Raw genomic sequence first — 21,920 nt, forward strand, 5'->3', positions numbered from 1 at the left:
AGAGTTGTGTCAGGCTCAATCCTTTTATGCACTGGACCATAGTTGCCTTGAAGAAAAATAAAATCTCTGCAGTAAAGATTTTATTTTCTCTTCAAGTTAGATACAGTTAAGTTGTTTCCAAGACGGAGATCAATCCAGCCTGATTAGAATACAAGTTGCTGCTTGGTAAAAATGAAGAAAATTTTTTCCTGTTACCAGACCGTTATAGGAACATTTGCGATTACACACCAGAGCTATTCATCCACATCAACAAAACACCCTTTCAATAGAACTCTATTTCTAAAAAGCTCGAGACACTGGTTCCACATACAAATGAGCATTATCTAAGGCTTTCATTAACTTCCAGCTTATAACCACAAAATCTTTTGTTTTCTTTTATGAATCAGGCGAGTGCAAAGTGGAACTGAACCAAAGCAACTTGACAACTAACATTTTCCCTATAATCTTGCCAAGTTACAATGAAACAGTTCTTGTAGTCACTGGGGTATTTGTGATGGAGGGCATTGGGGAGTTTAGGTTGAATCTTTATCCATCCTAACCATCCATTCTTTTATGGGATCATCCAGAGACAAGTAAACTGATCCTCCGCTCTTCCGAGAGAAAACGTACTGGTGTTTGGCTGCTTTAAAATTCATTACCAATCCTTAAAGTGCTCATGCTGGCCTATCTGAAGGAGATGCTTAACACTTTGGAAGGCTGTTGTATAATTCTTAAACAGAGGGAAAAAAAAAAATTTATTTTATTTGTTCAGTGAATCAAATGAAAATAGGTATCTATCAGGAATTCTCATTGCAGAGAAATGCAAACTTTTTTAACCAGAAACTTAATGCTAAAGAATTATGATATAAATCTCAAGACCCAGCTCACATTTCAAACCAAACCAACTTCACAGTTGTCCATAAAGTTCAAGATACTTGAGAAAGTTCTATTTAACAGGCAACCAGGACTCCCTCACCTAATGGGTGAGAAAGGTCTGCATGAAAGGAAAAGTACAGATATCTTTCCATCCACCCATGCAGAGTTATTATGACACACCTCTGGCACAGGTGGGACTTGAACCCGGACCTCCTGGCTCAGAGGTTAGGCCATTACCAATGCAAAACAAGAGCCCGTAAAGGTGAAGGTATAAGTTAGGGTGATTTAAGGCAATGGCTGCCCGGCTGTCAAAATCAATTAGGACTCAATTAGTCTTTTCTATTTCCATTTGCTGACTGCAATCAGGAAGATTTTTGTATCACCAGGCCTTCAAATACCTTCAGTAGGCTGCAGCCCAGGAACAGAGTGGAGGGAGGGATATTTTGGAAGATCTGAGGACAGGGCTAGGTCGAATTGGGAGACATGTGGATAGAGTTTGGAGGATTGCAGGGATCACATTCGAGGGAGTGGATGTGGGTAGTTTGTAGGGAGACTGGAGGCCAACACTGGGGGACTGAGGCATGGGGCGATGTGGAAATCAAAGGCCCAGGTGGGAACAGAATGGATACTGATGGGCCAGGTGGAGGAGAATGAATGCCAGACATAGAGGTGGTCAAGAGCAGGGAGGGGGTGAATTGGAGGTTTTGGGGTTTGTGAGGGTGAGGAAAGTGTCCAGAAGAGCAAGGGGGAGATGTGAAAAAGCCAGCAGGGGCCAATTATTGCTGGAGGCATGACGCCAATGATTGTGGTTGTGGTTGTTGGGACCTAGGGGATTTCCTCCCATTCCTCTTAGCCCCCAAGCAGTACTGGAAAGTCACTTAGTCCTCCCCGCTGCAATCCACACCTTTATGTAGCTACTGGATTAAATTTTAAAATAGAGGTGAAATTTGAAATATGCAACTTTAATACAATAATTAAATGAGCAAAGCTTGGCTAGCAAGGCCCATGCTCCCAAAGAAAATTGGAATTGGATGGGTTTGAGCATTCAGCATTGTTTTCCAAATATCTTCCTTCAGACTTACACAGTTACCCAGAGGCCCATTGCAATGTTCTGAGGTCATATCGCTATCAGAAATAGGGAAGCCTGACTCAATAATGTATAATTGTTTGGCAGTGGGCAAGCAACTGGGACAAGAGCCATGTGCTCTGACAGGTAGAACTCCTGCCTCACCAAAATGCATTGGGATTCCATTCTTGTGTTGAAATCAGTCCATGAAAAGAGATCAGCCAGCTTGATGAAGTACTTTGAGGACAGCTAGAATTTATAGTCATACGTTCACTGGAGGAGTTGGGAGACTGTAAAAGGTGGTTGGGGAAAGTACAATGATGAAAAAAAAATCCTTCTTCACAGGATCAGTTTATACTGCCAAAACTGAAGAGGAACAGCTTCCAAAGAACCAAACAATACCGAGGGGGGCCATTTGACCCATCAAGCCTACATTAGCTCTTTGAAATAACTGTCCAATTAGTCCCACTTTTTTGCTTTCCCATCTCCAGCCCTGCAAATAATTGCTCTTCATTTCATCATTTCAGACAGCATATTCCAGATCAGGACAGCTCAGCTTCACGCAGATTGTCGGCTAATTAACCTAAACCGGGGTCATTTGTGTATCGACTGCCTTGTTACTGCAAACGATTTCTTCCAATCTACTCCATCAAAACCTATCATAACTTTGAAGATAACTATTAGATCTCAGATTAACTTTCTTTGTTCAAAGGAGAACAACCCTAGGTTTGGACAACTGAAGTCTCTTATTCCCAGTATTTTCATTCTGGTAATAGGCCTCTCAAACCCTCTCCAAAGCTATGACAGCCCTCGAGGTATGCTGTCCAAAATGCCAACCCAGGTCTAACCAGCGATGTAGAATTTTTTAAGAATTTCTTTGCTTTTGTATTCTAATGCTCTATTGGTAAAGGCCAGGATCCCATATGTATTAATAGCTTTAATACCACACCTTACCACCTTCAATTCCCTCTTATAATTCCTAAATGTTACAAATTGAAAGAAAATGAAAGTAGCCATATCGTAAGTTGATGACTAGACTTTCATGACACATAAACTTATGGTATCTTGTGCACCAGTAGCAAATTAATAAGTGCAGTTCAACTACATTGTTCATTCCGATCTGTTAGTTCACACAGTAAGCTTTTTAAAAAAAGTATAATGGAAATTAAAATAGACAATTTAAAGCAACTTGCAATTGTAGTCATAAATTGCATCACATGAAGTGAGCTACATTTTAAATAAAGTAAACTATAGAAGGATAAATATAGAACTTTTATGCTGACTTATCTATTTAGCCAGAACACAACCGGTAACAAGTGTGGGCCAACAATGCAATATAATCTTTAAAACAAAGATTCCATTCAATTCATATTGAATGTCCGAGTGAGCTTGTAGGTGGTGCAACAAGACTTTTTGTGTTTTGCAGTTTAGTTTCGAATTATCACATGCTTTTCCATCACTAGATCATTCTCTGACAAAACAAACCATTCCCGCTACCCCCACCCCCATACTTTAAAAGAGAAAGTATGTGAAAAGACTTGAGGAAACTGCCATTTTGTAGTAGTCTCAGATTTGCCTTGGTGAGTGGGGTCTGGTGCATGAGTGTAACACATAATGCCCAAAGGTCCAGCAAGAACCTGGAAAGGGACCATTTACAGGATATATGCAAAGTGGTAAGAACTTGCAATTAGATGGTGACTTTAGGGATATAGTAAAGCACTACACAGCCCATAAATCATCTTTGAATTGTGGTTACTGTTATAACATAGGAAATGATACAGCCAGCTAGTATACAGCAAGCTTTCACAAAAAGCAAATATGATAATGAACAGTTAAGTGTTTTTGAAACAGTCGAGGTTAGGTAATATGCAAGGACTCCACAGCTCTTCATCAAAACAGTGTGTGGAATCTTCTATGTTCACTTAAGGATATAATTCTGCACTGGAATGATGGCTGAGATTGTGTGTACAGGGACTGGAAATCAGAAGCAATACACAGGAACAGACTGCCCTCCACTGCAGTTCTATGCTTGGGAACAGTGGTGGAGCACACACAATCAGCCCTCACTAGATTTCAAAGTGAGCGTTCTTTTTTGGCAGGAGAAAAAAGTGAAGAAATCATAAATAAAAGTGCTGTCCTCAACGCTGATGCTGTTGAAGAAGAAGAGGAGGACAGAGTAATTTTGAGATACATCCTACCTTAAATTCTGTACAGAGAGTCCCTCTACTCCCTCTGGTGCTTAATTCTCTGCTGTGCCTCTCCAAGGCCTAGGGTTAATATTTACTGCTTCCCTTCCTGATGCTGTCTCATAGCCCACATTTCACTTCATCCCTAAGCCCAGCCTGACACTGAGTTCCAGCTTTCAATGTCCAATATCTCTCTTCCGTGCGTCTCCCAGAAAATAACCCAAATGCTCCAAGACAACAGTGACAAGAGCACCATCCAGGCAAGGGGACACACTTAACCTATTGCGACAAACTATCCCCAGTTCCATCATAGCCACAGACCTGGTCTTTCCATTGAAAAGCAAAAGCTGGCCATGATATCCACAATTTGGTCCCATCATCATGACCATTCAAAGAACTGGACAGCAGTAAGCATCAGAAGTTCACAGGTAAAATCCCAATGCTCAAGACGACCTTCAAAATCATGAAGGAGCCAGACACAGCAGATAGAGAGAAACTGTCTCCAATGCAGATGGGTCTTGAAATAAAAAAGACAACACCAAGTTTAAATAATTGGCAAAAGAACTAGAGGCAACATGAGGAAAATCTTTTCTCGTGAAACACAAGTTGCCAGGATTAACAATGCCCTGCCCGAGCTGTCATGACTTTCACACATTGAATCTATTGGAAAAAGGAGACAGTTTTGAGAGCTATAGAGTAAAGATGGTGGCTTGGGATTTGCCGAGAGAGATTTGCAGAGAACCAGCAGGCCGAACTCTCTCCTTCTGTACCGCAAACGTTTTATGATTCTAAACCTAGGAGCTGCACCCAAGCAGATTAGGCAGATGTGAAAGGGCTTTCAACATGGTTTTAGACCATGCAAATTCCTTCTTCCTTACCCGTACTATTTACTCCTAGGATGAAACACTACTATTAAACAGATGACAACACTAGGTTATACTTAAATTGCTTAAAATTCCAAATTAAACGAGAAAGAAAGCAACAAAATCTTCCATTTATATATCTGATGCATTTGAGGGATAATCTACTTGGCTATCAATAATGTGGAGATGCCAGTATTGGACTGGGGTGGACAAGGTCAAAAATCACACAACACCAGTTTATAGTCCCACAGGTTTATTTGAAAACACAAGTTTTCATAGCTCAGCTCCTTCCTCAGCCGAGCTCCGAAAGCTTGCATTTTCAAATAAACCTGTTGAACTACAACCTGGTGTTGTGTGATTTTTGACCTTGGCTATCAATAGTAACTGGGCTTCATGAGCAGATTCATGGTCATTAAAATAAACATAGCAAGATATAGGCAGTGACCAAACAGAGATAATACTTTCAAGTTTATAGTTGATCAATTGAACGTTAAAACATTTTTAAAAAGGATTTTTAAACAGTAATACACTATTGAATACAATACATTAAAAGCATTTCACAAAGGGTGTTAGACTATTGTACAGTGCGCCGCCACTTGGTTGCAATTCGTCGACTTGGAATTCCATGCTTCATGTAATATAGGAAGTTAACACAAACCACATTTCCCAGGGTTATAGAGGTAACCTATGTAATGGACAACTCGTCTAGTCATTCGCTGTACTACACACAGGCACTTATTGTTCCACTGCAAATAACTGGTCAATTAAAGTTTTCTGTTGGCACTATTCCCCAAATGAAAGCTCTTACATAAAGGAAACCACCTCTGAGGAGGTCCCAGTGGAGGAATTTCTCAACCACTTTAAATGATGAAAAAATATAGACTGGTAGGTTCATGGAAAGGTTACAGCACAGAATGGGGCCATTTGGCCCAGTGCATCCATGTCAGTTCTCCACAACAGCAATGCAATGAGTCTGCCTCCTCTTTCCTCATGGCCTCTCCATAATTTTCTTTTCAACTGCTTAGCCAGTTCCCTTTTGAAGGCCACTATCATTATTCACCAATGACAGCTCTTTGCAAGAGGCAAAAGAGAAATGCATGAATGTCAGATACAATCAAAATCCTGTGAAACTGAAGAGAAGTGTTTGTTGGAGAAGTTTTATTTAGGGACTTTACTCCTAATGAACTTAGGGCGTGCGTGCGCATGTTCCTAGCAGTTACACCTGCTCTATTATAAATTCACAGAAGGAATTGGGCCATTGGCTACTGAATAATAAAGGATACAAGAGAACTGTTTAAGTGCTTTGCCACAAATATATTCCCAATGTCAAACACAATCCAATCTATATATAAGCAATTCCAGTACATGCAATTGGTACCAAACTTTAACAGGCTTCTAATTTTTGGCCTATGGCGTAGCCAGTATAATTCTCGGTAACTCAATTCAACTTGATTGCTCGTTTGTAGAAAATGTGACTACAATGAGCAATGTTATACAGCATTTACTTAATAAACACCCATCTCGCAACCTCAGTTATACTCAGTTGATAATACTGAAACAGACAGATGTTGTCAAAGTGTTCTGCCTTGTACTCATCAGGACATTCACAGCATTTTTATATCACGAGATGACAGTACCCATTGTTTGGCAAGTGGACTCTGATCGGGAGAGGTGTTGTCTTAGTGAATGTACCAGTTTAATGATGAATGACAGAAAACTAACAGGCTTTATTTAAATTTAAACCAGGCAGGTTGACTCTGATGAGGAGCAACATTGCCCAGAGGAATAAACAAGAAAATGGCATGTCAGATATTTTGTTTAATTGAAATTTCAGTTTTGTCAAGGCAAAATATATTAGCAGCTGGGATGGACTTTACCGTCACAGTTGTGAAGTAAAATCATATTTACAACCATTAAATTCAACATATTCTCACTTAACATCCAGCTACATGCCTGCGGAATCCAGCAATTAAATACTAAAAGAGTGACCAATTTTCTTCTTGGTAGTTCAAGGAGAACTTAGGCCAATTCCAGTGCATCTATTGCTACCTTAGTGGCATCACCTCACTGAGCAAAGAAACCAGAGAGCCTTGTTCCTAGTGACCTTGCTTTCAGAGGGACTTGCGATTATGCTGGCTCTTATTTTGCAGTGTTACGAGGAATGATTTTCAACTTCAATCATTGCCTTTTTCAGGTGTATCTCAGCTGACAGTACCCGCATCTCTACATCACATTACTCTGGATTCAAGTCTCACGCAGGCTAGAGCTTGAGCATAAAGGTCTATTCTAGACTGCAATGTAGTACTGAGGAAGTATTACACTGTCAAGGCAACATTCCCTGTAAATTGCACGGCTGCTTAGAAGGTCCATGCACACCAATGGGCTGCCAATGCGTTGTCTTCTGGTTTGGGTATATAAAAGTTCCCATGGCACTAAGTATTTTCTTTATGTTTTCCTTGCAGCACATTTTCTTATCTTGGTGTTGTCTGTCTTTGAAATGAAATTTACATCCATGTAAATTCTAAAAAGTTGAGCATCCAACACAAATCCCTGCAGGGCTCCACTTGACATATCCTCCCAATGAGACATAGACTTCACACTGTGAAACTCATATTCCGCTTGGGAACCCTGCAGCCCAATGGTATCAATGTGGATTTCACAAGTTTCAAAATCTCCCCTCCCCCCACTGCATCCCAAAACCAGTCCAGCTCGTCCCTGCCTCCCTAACCGGTTCTTCCTCCCACCTATCCCCTCCTCCCACCTCAAGCCGCACCTCCATCTCCTACCGACCAACCTCATCCCGCCCCCTTGACCTGTCCATCCTCCCTGGACTGACCTATCCCCTTCCTAACTCCCTGCCTACACTCACCTTTCCTGGCTCCATCCCCGCCTCTTCGACCTGTTTGTTTCCTCTCCACCTATCCTCTCCTCTATCCCTCTTCTATCCGCCTCCCACTCTCTCCCTATTTATTTCAAAACCCCCTTCCCCTCCCCCTTTTCTGATGAAGGGTCTAGGCCCGAAACGTCAGCCTCTCTGCTCCTATGATGCTGCTTGGCCTGCTGTGTTCATCCAGCCCTGCACCTTGTTGTCTCGGATTCTCCAGCATCTGCAGTTCCTACTATCTCTGATAGACTTCACACTGCTTGTTTCCTGCCAGCTAATCTTCTATCCATGCTAATATATTATCCTCTGCTCCAGGAGCTTTTATTTTCCACAATAACCTTTGATGTGGCACTTCATCAAATACCTTCTGGAAATCCAAATATAATACGTCTACAGGGTCTCCTTTATCCACAGCACTTAGAGTCATACAGCACAGAAACAGACCCTTCGGTCCAACTAGTCCATGCCAAACATAATTCCATACTAAATTAGTCCCAACTACCTGCTCCTGGTCCATATCCCTCCAAACCGTTTCTATTCATGTGCTTATTCAAACGTCTTTTAAACTTTGTAACTGTACTTGCATCCACCTCTTCCTCTGGCAGATCATTCACTACACATTAACCACTCTGTGTCAAAAAGTTGCCCCTCATTTCATTTTTAAATCTTTCTCCTCTCACCTTAAAAATATGCCCCCTAATTTTCAACTCCCCACACCTTAGGAAAAAGACCTTTTCTATTCACCTTATCTATGCCCCTCATGATTGTGTAAACTTCCACAAGCCTCTAGGCTGGCGTTTTATTTGTCACAGCAATATTTATGTTATCTCTTGTACAGTTCCTTATTTTACATGGGCAGTGTGGTATTCAGAAAGCCAAGTGTTTCTTACAGTTAACTATTATAAACAAATATTACATTCATAGGTAAAGTGTTTCAGCTATCATAAAGCTGTTAGATTATAACTGAGCTGTGTGCTTCTGGTAGCTTTTCCCTTCCCACTAGCTCCACCGATATGAATTCATATTACAAATACAGAAATCAGAGACATTGGGAATTAATCCCATATATTCACAGCAGTATAATGGGAAATGCTACTATGTGCCACTTTTTTAATGCGGTCTATTTGATAGGAATTGATGCAAAAATGTAAAACAACATTTCAATTTGGGCCCATCAGAGTTCAAACATATCAAATAGTAGATGGAATAACCAGATGGAATAACTGGATAACACCAAATACTTTAGATCAACAATCACTGCATTTTTCATGTTTTTTTTTCAAAATCATAATAATTCACAGCTTGAAAATATTCTCAGTCCCCATGGTTTAAGATAAACAAGGTTCCACTGTATTGAAAAGTACAGCTGGACAAGTAGGCAGGAAAAGTTTCTTAAAGTTAAACTTCAGTTAATATTTTGAAAGTGCACTGCACAGAACCAGTTTTAACACACATATAACTGTATCCCCCTTGCTGTTGCCGAGACACCTCCTTCATCTTTCAATGTGGTGAAAAAATAAATTGTCAGTAATAATCACATCAGTATCACAAATCTTACTACTTAAACCAACAATGTAAAAAAAAAAATATTCATACAATGTTATTTTCTACACAACTATTTTCCATTTATATTCTCTCAAAACTACATTTCCAAAGTTTTAGAACACAAATCTTTGTTACAAGTTCTTGTTACAAGTGCCAGCTCTAAACACGAATGCCATTGTCTTGTGCTCTCTGGGAGAGATTACTAAATGGGCATTTGATCCATAAACAATGGGCCAAGTTTTGTCATTGTTATAAGACGTGCCTTAAGGTGATGGTAATGGTTATCTGGTAATGATATAGCAGTATTATCATGTATCTGTGGCCACTGCAATCATACCATTTGATCACAATACAGTAGAGGCACTGCTGCCAGTAGAAGTCCTATATTACCAGGTACAGACAAACAGCTAAAAGGACCATCAACAGATTTAGATTTCCTTGTTTTGTGATAGAATAGTATTTATATATTGTCTCAGGACGGACATGTTTAATGCCTTATGTTATCAGGGATATCAGGGCAGGTTCATGAAGATTTTAGCATGGTTGCCTTATGACCAATGCCAGGACAATGCCTTATATAAAGGAGGTGAAGCAGAATTCTATTGATTGCTGCACTGGATGCAGGAGAATCAATGAGGTTGATCTCTCATTCATCTCACTGACAGCACTCAGCTATAATCTCAGAAAGCCAAATGGAGTCTCCACTAAGTTGAGCAATGGGTGGAAAGGACCAGAGGATTAAACACGTGGAAAAGAAGAGTGAAATAATAAAAGTTTTGTCTAACACAAAAATGTCATATCTGTGCTGGTGGTGACAGGAGAGGCCATATGAACTAAAATCTTTCAGTTATTTCCTGGAATCACCTGCCCATTACAGTTATTTTCTGTCATTAATGAAGAAATCATTTGTGTCACCAGTAAAACTTTGGTTCCACTTAACAGTAGGAGAACTACCTTGTGCTTCTATCCAAACTAAAATCTTGTTAGCTATTATGCACCAGAAGAAAACATCTTACAACAGTCAAGCACATCATGATAAATCCTACAGTAGCAAACTGCATGGTTATTAAAGGCTCAAACTTGCAAAATAATTCAGGTCCTTGTTGACTCAATTGAGTAGACAGATCTTTTTTCACCTCAGTTTTCTAAGAGCTGTTCAAACATTTTCCTCCATATTCTTCCTGTTGCCTATGACAACCACTCATCAAACTCTTATTATTTCAACAAAGAAATGTAGAGAAGCTAGAGCGACACTAAAGAATTTGCACAGCAGTCAACCAAAAGATTTAGCAGTTTGCCAAGTGAAAGCTATATCAAAAATGAAGTTTAGGATCTAAAAAGTACAGGAAACAATGTTTTTAGAATATTACGCAAATTTGGTAAAGGTACAATGACCAGAGCTGGGTGAGGTCCTCCATTTGTTAAAGCTCCAGGCAGGATGTCCCCTTGGTGGGTCGCAACAAGGTTAATCTAAAATGTATCCCTTTCATTGAGGATACCTTTCTCCCAGACTGAAGGAACTTACATTTTAAAAGAAGCTAATTTAACCAGGCTTTCTTGAATTGAGAAAATGAATGAGCTTTACTAAATGTGAGAAGAATTAACAGCGCAACTTACAGACACACAGATTAGAACTAAGAAGCGATCTAAGATATTAAAAACCAAAAATAATTATACAGAGGGACAGCAGTGGCTCAGTGGTTAGCACTGCTGCCTCACAGTGCCAGGGACCCGGGCTCGATTCCACCTTCAGGCGATCATCTGTGTGGAGTTTGCACATTCTCCCTGTGTCTGTGTGGGTTTCCTCCGGGTGCTCCGGTTTCCTCCCACAGTCCAAAGATGTGCAAGTTAGGTGGATTGGCTATGCTAAATTACACAGTGCCCAGGGATGTGTAGGGTAGGTGCATTAGCCATAGCAACTGCAGGGTTACAGGGACAGGTCTGGGTGGGATGCTCTTTGTAGTGTTGATGTAGATTTGTTGGGCCAAATGGCCTGTTTCCACACTATGAGGATTCTATTTTAAAAATCTCTGAATTGTTCATGGAGAGCAGGTAAAGTAACACTGTAGTCATTTCTGGGTTACACCAATAGAATTAACAAAGACAGTGGAACAGACAATTTGAGATTCTTGGTTTTGGAGACAGATTGTCCCGATTCCTCTCCTCCATGGTTTGCAGCATTCGGAGCGAGACAGTTTTCCTTTTTATGCAACACAGGGGCAACTCAGAGATCGTTCTTTCACTATGACCTTCATTGCTACTGCTCAAATCTGGGATGGTACATAAAGTATTCAGTCCCATTAGTCCACTCCAGCTGAACTGAGACTATTTTTTCATCTTCTGTCCTTGTTTCTTCTTCTTGAGATATAATCCACAGCGGGTAGCTGGCTGTTGAACGGAGGCTCAGTAGCACCTTATCTTTGTAGTCACAAGAGATCACCGTCCAGTCTGTTTGAAGGTTCTTCGACACTTTAGGTATGACATTCCATCCAACTCTCTCTGTCTCTAGAAAGCCATTGAATTGATATCACAGCCATCTTTGGTTGTAACTGCTCTCTTTCTTCCTTTAAGAAAAAGGACCTTTTGGGATTAAGATCTAAAAACACCACTTCGCATTTTAGGGTTCTTACCTGTTGTTGTAACATAGCTAACATTTTGTCACCTTTTCAGCAAAATTAATCATCTCATCCCTAGATGGCGAGCATCTCTAGACAGCGTGTAAGGGAACACTTGTTTGCAGAAGATATACTCTTGTTGTGCAAATATTTTCCTCTAAATAAAGCACTGAAATTCATAGACTATGCTATATAAAACGAGATATGCCATCAGCAATTGAAAATTTTTGCCCATTTCTTCTCATTAGTGCATCTGCTTCATATATTTACATAAACTAAGAGTCCAACAGGGCTACAGAATATTTTTCTGCTGAAACACAAGCTCAATTTATGAATAATGAATTGTTCAAGCTAATTCATCAAATCAAACAACACAGAAGAGATCCTTTGGCCCATCAAGTCTGCATCGACAAAAATGGCTACATCTACATTAGTTCCACTTTGCAGCACATAGCCTTGAATGTTATGATATTTTAAGAGCTCATCTAAGGACTTTTAAAAAGTTTGAGAGGTTTACTGCTTCAGCTAGGCACTGCATTCCAGATTCCCAACACCGTCGGTGAAGAAACATTTCCTCAAATTCCTGCCTTTCACTTTCAAATTATGTCCCCTGCTAATGACCCTTCGACTTTAGGGGAACAGCTGCTTTCCATACACACCGTCCATTCCCCTCATAACCTTAATAAGCTCTTGTGGTACAGTGATAGTGTCCCTACCTCGGAGTCAGGAGGCCTGGACCTGCTCTGGACAAGTGTAATAATATCTCTGAAAAGGTTGTTTAGAAAATATCTCCTCAAACGTATACCCTGCAAACAATCTCCACTCAGCCTTCTCTGCTCTAAAGAAAACAACCCGACTTTATTCAGCCTCTCCTCATAGCTAAAGTGCGTCATCCCAGGCAACATCCTGGTGAATCGCCTCCATACCCCCTCCACATCCTTCCTATAGTACAGTGACCAAGACTGCACACAGTGCTCCAGCAGTGCCCTGACCAAAGTTCTGTAAAGCTCCAACGTAACCTCCCTGCTCTTATAATCTATGCCTGGACTGAAAGAGGCAAGTGTCTCATATGCCTTCTTAATGGCCTTATTACCTGTCCTGCCACTTTCAGGGATCAGTGGACAAGCAACCCAAGATCTCTCTGTTCCTTTGAGCTTCTTAGTGTTTTGTCATACATTGAGTACGCCCTTACCTTGTTATTTCCAAAGTGCATCACCTGATACTTATCAGGGTTAAATTCAATCTGACAAATAGCTTCTATCCTCCTTTAACCTAAGACTTTCTTCCTCACTCTCAAACACCTGGCCAATCTTTAAGTCATCTGCAAGCTTACTTATCATCAACCCCACATTTTCTAAATCATTTAGATGTATGACGAATGATAAGCCACCCATCACTGACTCTGTGGTACACCACTGGACACTGGGGTCCAGTCTGACAAACATCCTTCTACCACTACTCTCCGTCTCCAACCATTAAGCCAGTTTTGGATTTAACTTGCCAAGTTATCCTGGATGTCATGTGCATCCTTCTTTATATTTCTTCATCAATCTCCCCCATGGAGCCTTATGAAAGGCTTTGCTAAAATTCACATAAACTACATCAACTGCACTACCCCCACCTACAACCTGGTCACCTCCTCGATAAATTCAAACAAATTTGTTAGGCATGACTTCCCTGTCAAAACCATGCTGGCTCTTCCCGATCAAACCTTGCCTCTCCAAATAGAGGTTAATTCTTTCCTTCAGAATTTTCTCAAATAGTTTCCCTGCCGTTGATGTGATACTTACTGGTCTGTAATTCTCTGCTTTATCCTTACCACTCTTTTTGAAAAGTGGCAACGTCTATGTAAATCTTTTCTGAACTCTTTCAAGTTACACAACAGCTTTCCTATAGAGGGCGACCAGACTTGTACGCAGTATTCTAAAACTGGCCTCATCAATGTCCTGTATCGCTGCAACATAACATCCCTACTTCTATATTCAGTGTTCCGAACAATGAAGGCAAGCATGCCAAACATCATCTTCACTATCCTGTCTGCCTGTGACTCCACTTTCGAGGAACTATGCACCTGCACCCCTAGGTCTATTTGTTCAGCAATTCTCTCAAGGGCCCTACCATTAAGTGTATAAGTCCTGCCCTGATTTGCCTTAACAAAATGCAACATCTCACACTTATCTAATTTAAACTCCATTTGCCACTCCTCGACCCATTGGTCCATCTGGTCAAAGTCCCATTATACTCGAAGTAACCTTCTTTCCTGTCCTCTACACCACCTATTTTGGTGTCATCTGCAAACTTATTAACCATGCCTCTTAAATTCACATCCAAATCATTCAAATAAATGACAAAAAACAGTGTACCACATAATTCCATTAGTCAATTCATGCCTTTAAACTCATCTTACTTCTGATAATATTAAAGTATTAAGGTAGTTGCCATGACGCTAGAAATTGAACTTATAATTATATGTTTTCTTTCAAAACAAAAAGGACATACAGCCAGAAGGTGACTATGGATGTAATTTCAGTGGCTGTCTGAAAAAGAGGCATTCTGGAATGTCAAACAGAATGAGGTGTTAAGGAAGCTTCAAAGAGATGTCCTTAAATTAGGGAGATGCACATCAAACTAAATTGAAATTTTCTGGGAGTTTTCACAGACTGTGAACATGAAGGGACAAAAAAGCACCCTGGATGATTAACATTTTTTGTTGCTTTCAGGAATAACAAGGCTAAATAGCTAGTTCCTCTCTGGTTTGTGTGCGCTATTGGAAGAAGCTATAAGTTGAGGTGCTTGCATGTGCCAATGGACTGAGTTATTTGTGTGCAATAGCCTGGGCTCAAACATTAGTGTGCTGTGCAGATCACATTGGTTGGCAGTTCAACAGTCACCTCAGTGATGCAGGTGAAGTACTCTCTTGCTCCGAGTGCATTCCAACTCAACTGCAAAGCCAAGAATCTCAAAATCAACTGTTTGATTATCAACAACCCAGAGACTGACATTTTCATCTTCTAAAGTTTACACATTTTTGGATTCAATTCTCTTTGGGTTTTACGTATAAGTGCGTTGTATTATTAAGCAGTCTCACATTTAGTAATTAATTAAAACAGATTCTTGTTAAATCAAGAAAAACCAGTAAAATTGGCTCATTTTGAAACACGTGTTTGTTCTGTGAGAAAGGCATTCACAAGGGAGGGATTTCTGTATATTACATTTATCTAAGGGAGAAAGTACATAATGAAAGGAGGGTGCAGTTCATCCCTGTTTATCTGGGAGGTGGACAATTTGGGTATTCTGAATGGAACCGTGATAACTTGGGGGACTTTGCCCAAGGTCTGATTGTAGCATAGTGCAAGATGTTAACTGCAGTCCTTGAGCCACCACATATCTTTCTGACGTGAATTACAAACTAGACTGTTGTCAACTGGTCACAAGTTATACTCCGTGCACTGCTGACAGACGGTATCATGTGCAGAAGCTGCATAGCTAAAGGCCTTTCCATTAGTTTCAGTTCATTGACAAGAACACTACTTTTCAAATGTCATACTTTTGTGGAATTAATCAAAACTACATAATAAAAAGTTAAATGATTGCATAGGACACAGATGGGATAAATGAAAAGAACAGAATAATGCTGAGGCTATTATGTGAATAATGGTCAACCATTAGACTCTCAACATGCTGACAGCTCTTTGGCTTTCCAGTAATACTTCAATCGTAATTCATGTAATGGCATTATCATATCTAAAAGAGATATACCGCAAATAGCCTAGATTTATGTAACCTTGTATCACGCAACAAAGTTTTTATCTTAATACCACACTTACAGTCTGTTAGGTTACAAATCATACATTGGCCTTCCAATCCACAAAAACCACAGATAAAGACAACCATCTAATAAAACCCCATACACAGCCGTATGAACTGGGAATTGGGCAATCAACAAAAGGACTCTGAAAACCTGATAAAGCTGATTCCTAAGTATTCAGCCAAGTTCCAACATGGAATATTATGCTTTCAATACAAGACTTCCGAATTGTGTGCAGGAAATCAAGGTATCGCAATCTTTTCCAAGCCAACTAGCAATTGATCTTTCTTTATGTCCCTATTCTGTGGGATTGTTTTTGAGAGATCAAACGCTCTTGCTCGTGAACATGTACGTGGGTAGCACGTGGATGGTGGATGTAGCTCTACGGGGAATGAAACAGCACCAAGATTCCCTCATGATCTCCTAATACATGACTACAGAATCACATTGAGCATCTAGCTAGCTAGACCCCCAACCAGTGATGGCTGCTACAAATTTTGGAAACTCAACTAACCGAAAAACAAGAGTACAAGATATACATTTGATTCCAAATGACAGCTACACATTCTATATTCATAGACAAATGACAAGTCTACCACAACGTAATACTGCTGGTATTTCATGGAAACGACATCCCAATTGACAGGAAATAGCACTGTCAGGAAACGAAAGATTCAATAGCAACTTCTCAAATTTGTTTACTAACTCAGGTCCTACTTACAATTGAAATAGATTCATTTAAAGGCCATTCACATTCACTGAGTAAGCAAAACAGCCTTAGTTTCAAACTAGCAATAATTTCTAGGAAGCAAGTTGGCTGCCAAGGTTCAAACTGAAGCAAAGCAATACAAAGCTTCCTCTGGAGGAATTCCATTCCTCGTGAAAGTCTAACTTTGGATTTGGGCTGCACTTACTCCGTTTTGTGTTTACACTACTGTTTCAGTATAGATGCACTTTTGACTAATCATCTAACAGAATGAAAGCTGATTTTGGAATCAGTTTCTGCAAGATTTGGTTTACATTTTCCTGATCTCAACTAATGATGGACTAGGATGTAGGTAAATTATCAAGTCAGTCCGCTACATCATATCTCACAGGCTTTGACTGTTTATCCTGTATAGGCATACTCCCACATTTACTGATCCCAATCATTAAACCAGCCACAAAGCACTTAAATTGACTGGCCTTCAGGCACTTATATGACCTGATTGTGCTCTGGGTCAATAAATTTCAAAAAAGGACCAGGACTGCAGTATGCTGAAATATCAAGGTGCCTTGACACAGAGAGAGGATTGGTTGTGTTCTCCACTGACAATTTTAAACACCTCAAGCTCCTGATCTTAGCTGGGCCATTCAGAAGAAAGTGTTTTACTACAAGAGGAAAAGAGATCATAGCTCAAAGCAACTGCGCATGAAATAAAATCATTAACATGAGAGCTTGCTCTGAATTAATAGAGGACAAAGCTGAAACAAGTCAATAAATTCTTCACTGGATCAATTTTCTCTCCATCATCACAAAAGGCAGAGTATTTGCTGTTTGAAATCCTTGACTCTAAGATAATACCCAACCCACGTGCACACCGCAGGGGAAATAGACGGTGCAGGGATAATAAACCGTTATATCTAAAGGCCGAGGCAAATGCTGTGAAGACATGGGTTCAAATCCAACCATGGCAGCTGGTGGAATTTAGATTCAATTAATAGATCTGGAATATAATATTAGTCAGTAGCGATGGTGACCATAACAACTAGCATTGATGGTTGTAAAAATCGAAATGGTTCACTAATCTCCTTTAAGGAAGGAAATTTGACATCCTTACTTGATCTAACCTATATGGGCATAGACCCAAAGCTTTGTAATGAACTCTTAACTGCCCTATGAACTCAGTTCAAGGGTGATTTCAGATGGGCAAGAAATGCTGGCTTGGTTCGTGACATGACATCCCATGAAAGAATAAAGAAAAATATTCTTCACCAAAAATATAATCTTACTCCTAGCTTGTCAGTCAGTTCACTAGATCTTACATACAGGGAAGATTGCAGCACTGTGTTGTGATAACACAATGGAGGATAACAATTTTCCATCACGTATCTGCATTATGGAATGGAAAATCATTTAGAGACCTCTCAACCTATATCCTGTGATTCCATCGGGAACAGTATGTGACATGTCAATCTCATACGTAGAAAATTATAGAATCATAATACTGTACAGAAAGGAGACCATTCAACCCATCATGCCTGTAACTGCTCTCTGAAAGAGCACTCTGCTTCACCCCTTTCCCTTCAACCTTTCATATTTTATTTCATGAAATTATTTGGCTGTTTCAAAGAATTGTTGTCAGTTTTGTATTCAGCATGGCTTCTAATGAACATGCCACATCCTAACAATCCACCATATTTGTTTTCTCCCAACCTCCGCCCTCAGTCCCCTGCTGATGATCTTGAATTTATATGCATTTGAGTTACTGACATTGTAACCAATGGAAATGATTACCTTTTAGAATTGTAAAGGAACTTGTATTAAGTTATTTGACAGAAATGTTCAAAAGAATAGTACCTTGTTCAGGCAATAAAGGATCCCTAGCACCAATGGAAACAAATCTCAACAAGGAGTTAATATTTCAAGAGAAAAAAAGAGCAGATAAATCTGAATAAATAGCAAAGAGAAAGCATTACTGAAATATGATTTATAGATAAAATAATGTCAGTCACATTTTAATTTTTTTTTGTTTTAATTATGAGTTGTAATATAGCATGGATTCCACAGGCCTGCACCCTTAAGACCGCTACATAACATCACAATATGTGATGTCCCAGTATAAACATTTCTGCCTCAGTTTCAGTCACCATCATGGAGTCAGTGCAATGTCTTCACTCAGTCAGCTATGTGTGTGAAATGTACAGTAAAAACAGCAAACACAGAACCCATGCTGAGTGCAATGCTGTGATGTTGCAGCCATGTAAAGGTAGTTTCAATAAAATTAAAAACATCTGTCTCAACATGAACCTGGCCCTTCGTGGTGGATGTTACTCAGGCTAAAATATGGAAAACCATAAAGTACATCACTCCTGATCCACATTCGCTTGGATGAACCTATTTTTAGTCTGCAATTATTTTATGAAATATGACGCAACATAAATTTCTCAACATTCAAGACATACACAGCATGTAGCAATGCCTGGAACTTGTTCCCTGTGAGGGTGGTGGAAGCAGCAACAATCAATTATTTCAAAAATTGAGTAGACATGAGAGCCATAAATATAAATAAAAAGGCTACAGGAATACATCAGGGAAATGAGATTGACTGCGTGGCTTTTCAGAGAACCAGCAGAGAACAACAGTGCCAATTATTACTCTGTAAATAGATTTAACAGAGGTATTCAAAAAGACAAAAGGTTTTGATAGTTTTGCATTTTTTTTTAAAAAAAACTGTGTTTCCACTGGAGGATTGGTCATGAGAAGACACAATATAGTTGCCAAAAAGAACAAGAGGTGAGACCAGGAGATTTTGGTTTTGAAAAGTGTGCGCTGTTCTGGTCTAGAATGAGTGGTCCAAAACAGTGTCAAAAGCAGATTCAATAGTAACTGTCAAATGAATAAATACTTCAAAAAGAAAGCGTTGTAGAACTATGGAGAAAGAGAAGACTTGGTCCAATTAGATAGCTCCCCCAAAGAACCAAAACAAACAATTGGCCAAATAGCTCCCTTCCATATTGCAGGATTCTATGCCATCAGGCCCATCAAGAGGCTCAGAAGTACCTAGAACAAAAATCAATTTCTAGTTCTTCATACGACTTTGAAATTTCTATTTCAGTGAAATATCTCTAACCTCAGTACAGTTACAAACCACAAATAAGGTTTCATACATTTACGTCAAATTTGACAGTAGCTCTCATATCTCAGGAAATTAAATGGAACAGAGTAGTACAGCGCAGCAGAACACCATTCGACCCAAAGGTACTTGAAAGAGTTAGCACAGACTCAATATAGTAAGTTCCACTCCTTTCATCACTAATCTTTTTTTCCTCACATGCCACTACAGACATTTTTTCCTCCCCTCCCCTTTCCCTGCACTTGCATAAAACTTGCTACATCTCTAACTTTTTCCAGTTCGGACGAAAGGTCATTGATCTGGAACATTAACTCTGTTTCTTTTTTTCCCACAGATATTGCCTGACCCGCAGAGTATTTCCGGCTTTTCCTATTTTTCTAGACCATTCGCCTGCTCTTCTCCCATATCCCTGCAATTCTGGGCTCCCTCAATGATCCAGTTTCCTACTGGAGGCTGTTTTTGAATCTATATTCCCCACCCTATCAGACAGCGCATCCCAAATGTTATGCACTTGCGTGAAAATGTTACTTCCCTATGTCACGTTACGATTTTTTTCCCATTTGCCTTAAATCTTGTTCTGTCCAAATATTAAATCTTCAACCCAGTCCATTCTACCCATCCACACTCCAGAGAAACTTCACTACCAGTTTTGCGTCAAAGGATTAAATACATTCTCAAACAAGTAACAATACTGCCAAAAATAAACTGGCTGCACTACACTATTATTATTGTACGAGTGCAAGGGACACTTTAAGAGGACTGTGGCCACAACGAGGCTCCTCAAATCATTACAGTTTAATCGCAAATAAACTGAATTTGGAACAGGGGCAAGACATCATATGGTTTCTGTCAGCTAAGTAATAAATTCGTTAGATCAAAAATAAACCTGACGAGGCAACCTACAAACTTTTTCCACACAAGGTCCCTTGTTGATTCAAACACCAATTATGCAGATCTCTATTGTCCTGCATGAAAGTTGCACCAAAATCAGAACACAATAATCCAAGGTTATCTTGCCACACACATCTCTTTCAAACCATATTCTGTTCTATCACAGCTGCTTCAGATCAGCACTCTGCTTCAGGTACTGATTAGAAACACGTGTCCCCCCCCCCAAAAAAAAAACTTTTAGCTTTCAGATTATAAATGAGTTCACTCAAATGCGTTTTTTAAAACTCCCTGATCTGGAATCTGGTACTTTTGAATTGAGTCGAACTTGATGAAAGACCCTTTTAAATCCAAAGAAATCCTTGCGCTCTGTGCAGACAAATCAGACAGCAAATTTATTCCAGTCCGCCTGACTCATTTATCCCAGACACAAGCGGAGTCAGCTCGAAATGTTTTCATCCCTTGCATTTATGCAGCCAGGCATTTCCCTGAAAATTCATCTGAATAGTGGGCTTCTGCTGCCGGGTATAGTCCAGAGGTTCCAGATGTCGCTTTCACACTCGGTCCTAAGGGAGGGACCAAACTTTACACATTAACTTGATTGGAACCGCAACCTGGAGTGCGCAGAAGGGGAGACCTCCGGAGTATAGCAGCATAAAGTTACACTATTATTTTCGCAACTTATTATTTTTGAAATCCCGGTTAACGGTCTTTTTTTTTCAAAAAGGCTTTTTCATTTCAGTTTTTGTTTTGACAGCTCAGAGAAGAGGGTCGCGACTGCAAACTTCAGTGGAATTCTCCATGCACGTAAAATCACACAAATGGCAAGAGAGAAAGGGCAACATTGTGCAAATGTTTCTCTATGTGTGTACTTACCCATCCTGGTGAGCTTGCAAAGGCGAGATTGGTGTCCTAGCTCTTGTGTTGCTTTGCTGTTAATGCTGAGCTCTTTCCCTCTCTCTGTCTGTCCCTGGTTTGAGTCTAAGCTTACACGAGAGAGAGAGAGAGAGAGAGAGAAAGGCTAGCTGACGTCAGGTTCGCTGCCTGTAGAGAAGGATTAAACAAAGTCAACATGAACCCAGCCAAGTACTGAAAGCTGGGGGAGGTGTGTGTTTGGGCTTGGAGAGGGGGCTAATGAAATATTGCCAGGGTAACCAAGCCAAACGTGCAAGCATAAGAAAAAGTACTTTTCGAAGAAATAAAAAGTGCCACTTAGGGTAACCCCCAGCGTAGTAAGGGGCAAGGGCTTGCTGGCAGATTCTAGATGTCACTCAGAGTTTCGCTGAAAACACGTATGATTCTGTTAATGATTTAAAACAACGACAGACTGTGGACTTTTTGGGATGTTAGACAATTAAAACAAAAGTGTTGCTG

At 40.0% G+C, this 21,920-nt stretch overlaps 1 protein-coding gene across 1 annotated transcript in view; it reads right to left on the reverse strand.

Annotated features, from left to right (window-relative positions):
• The window catches only part of gpm6bb (glycoprotein M6Bb), a 169,376-nt gene extending 147,737 nt beyond the window's left edge, over positions 1-21,639 (reverse strand). Inside the window, exon 1 of the mRNA XM_048602508.1 lies at positions 21,423-21,639. Coding sequence (XP_048458465.1) covers positions 21,423-21,426 — 4 coding nt within the window. The 5' untranslated portion in view covers positions 21,427-21,639. The remainder of the gene's footprint in view (positions 1-21,422) is intronic.
• Between the last annotated feature and the right edge of the window lie 281 nt (positions 21,640-21,920).

The sequence above is a fragment of the Rhincodon typus genome, chromosome 11 (assembly GCF_021869965.1).
Source record: "Rhincodon typus isolate 14 chromosome 11, sRhiTyp1.1, whole genome shotgun sequence".
NCBI classification, from domain to species: domain Eukaryota; kingdom Metazoa; phylum Chordata; class Chondrichthyes; order Orectolobiformes; family Rhincodontidae; genus Rhincodon; species Rhincodon typus.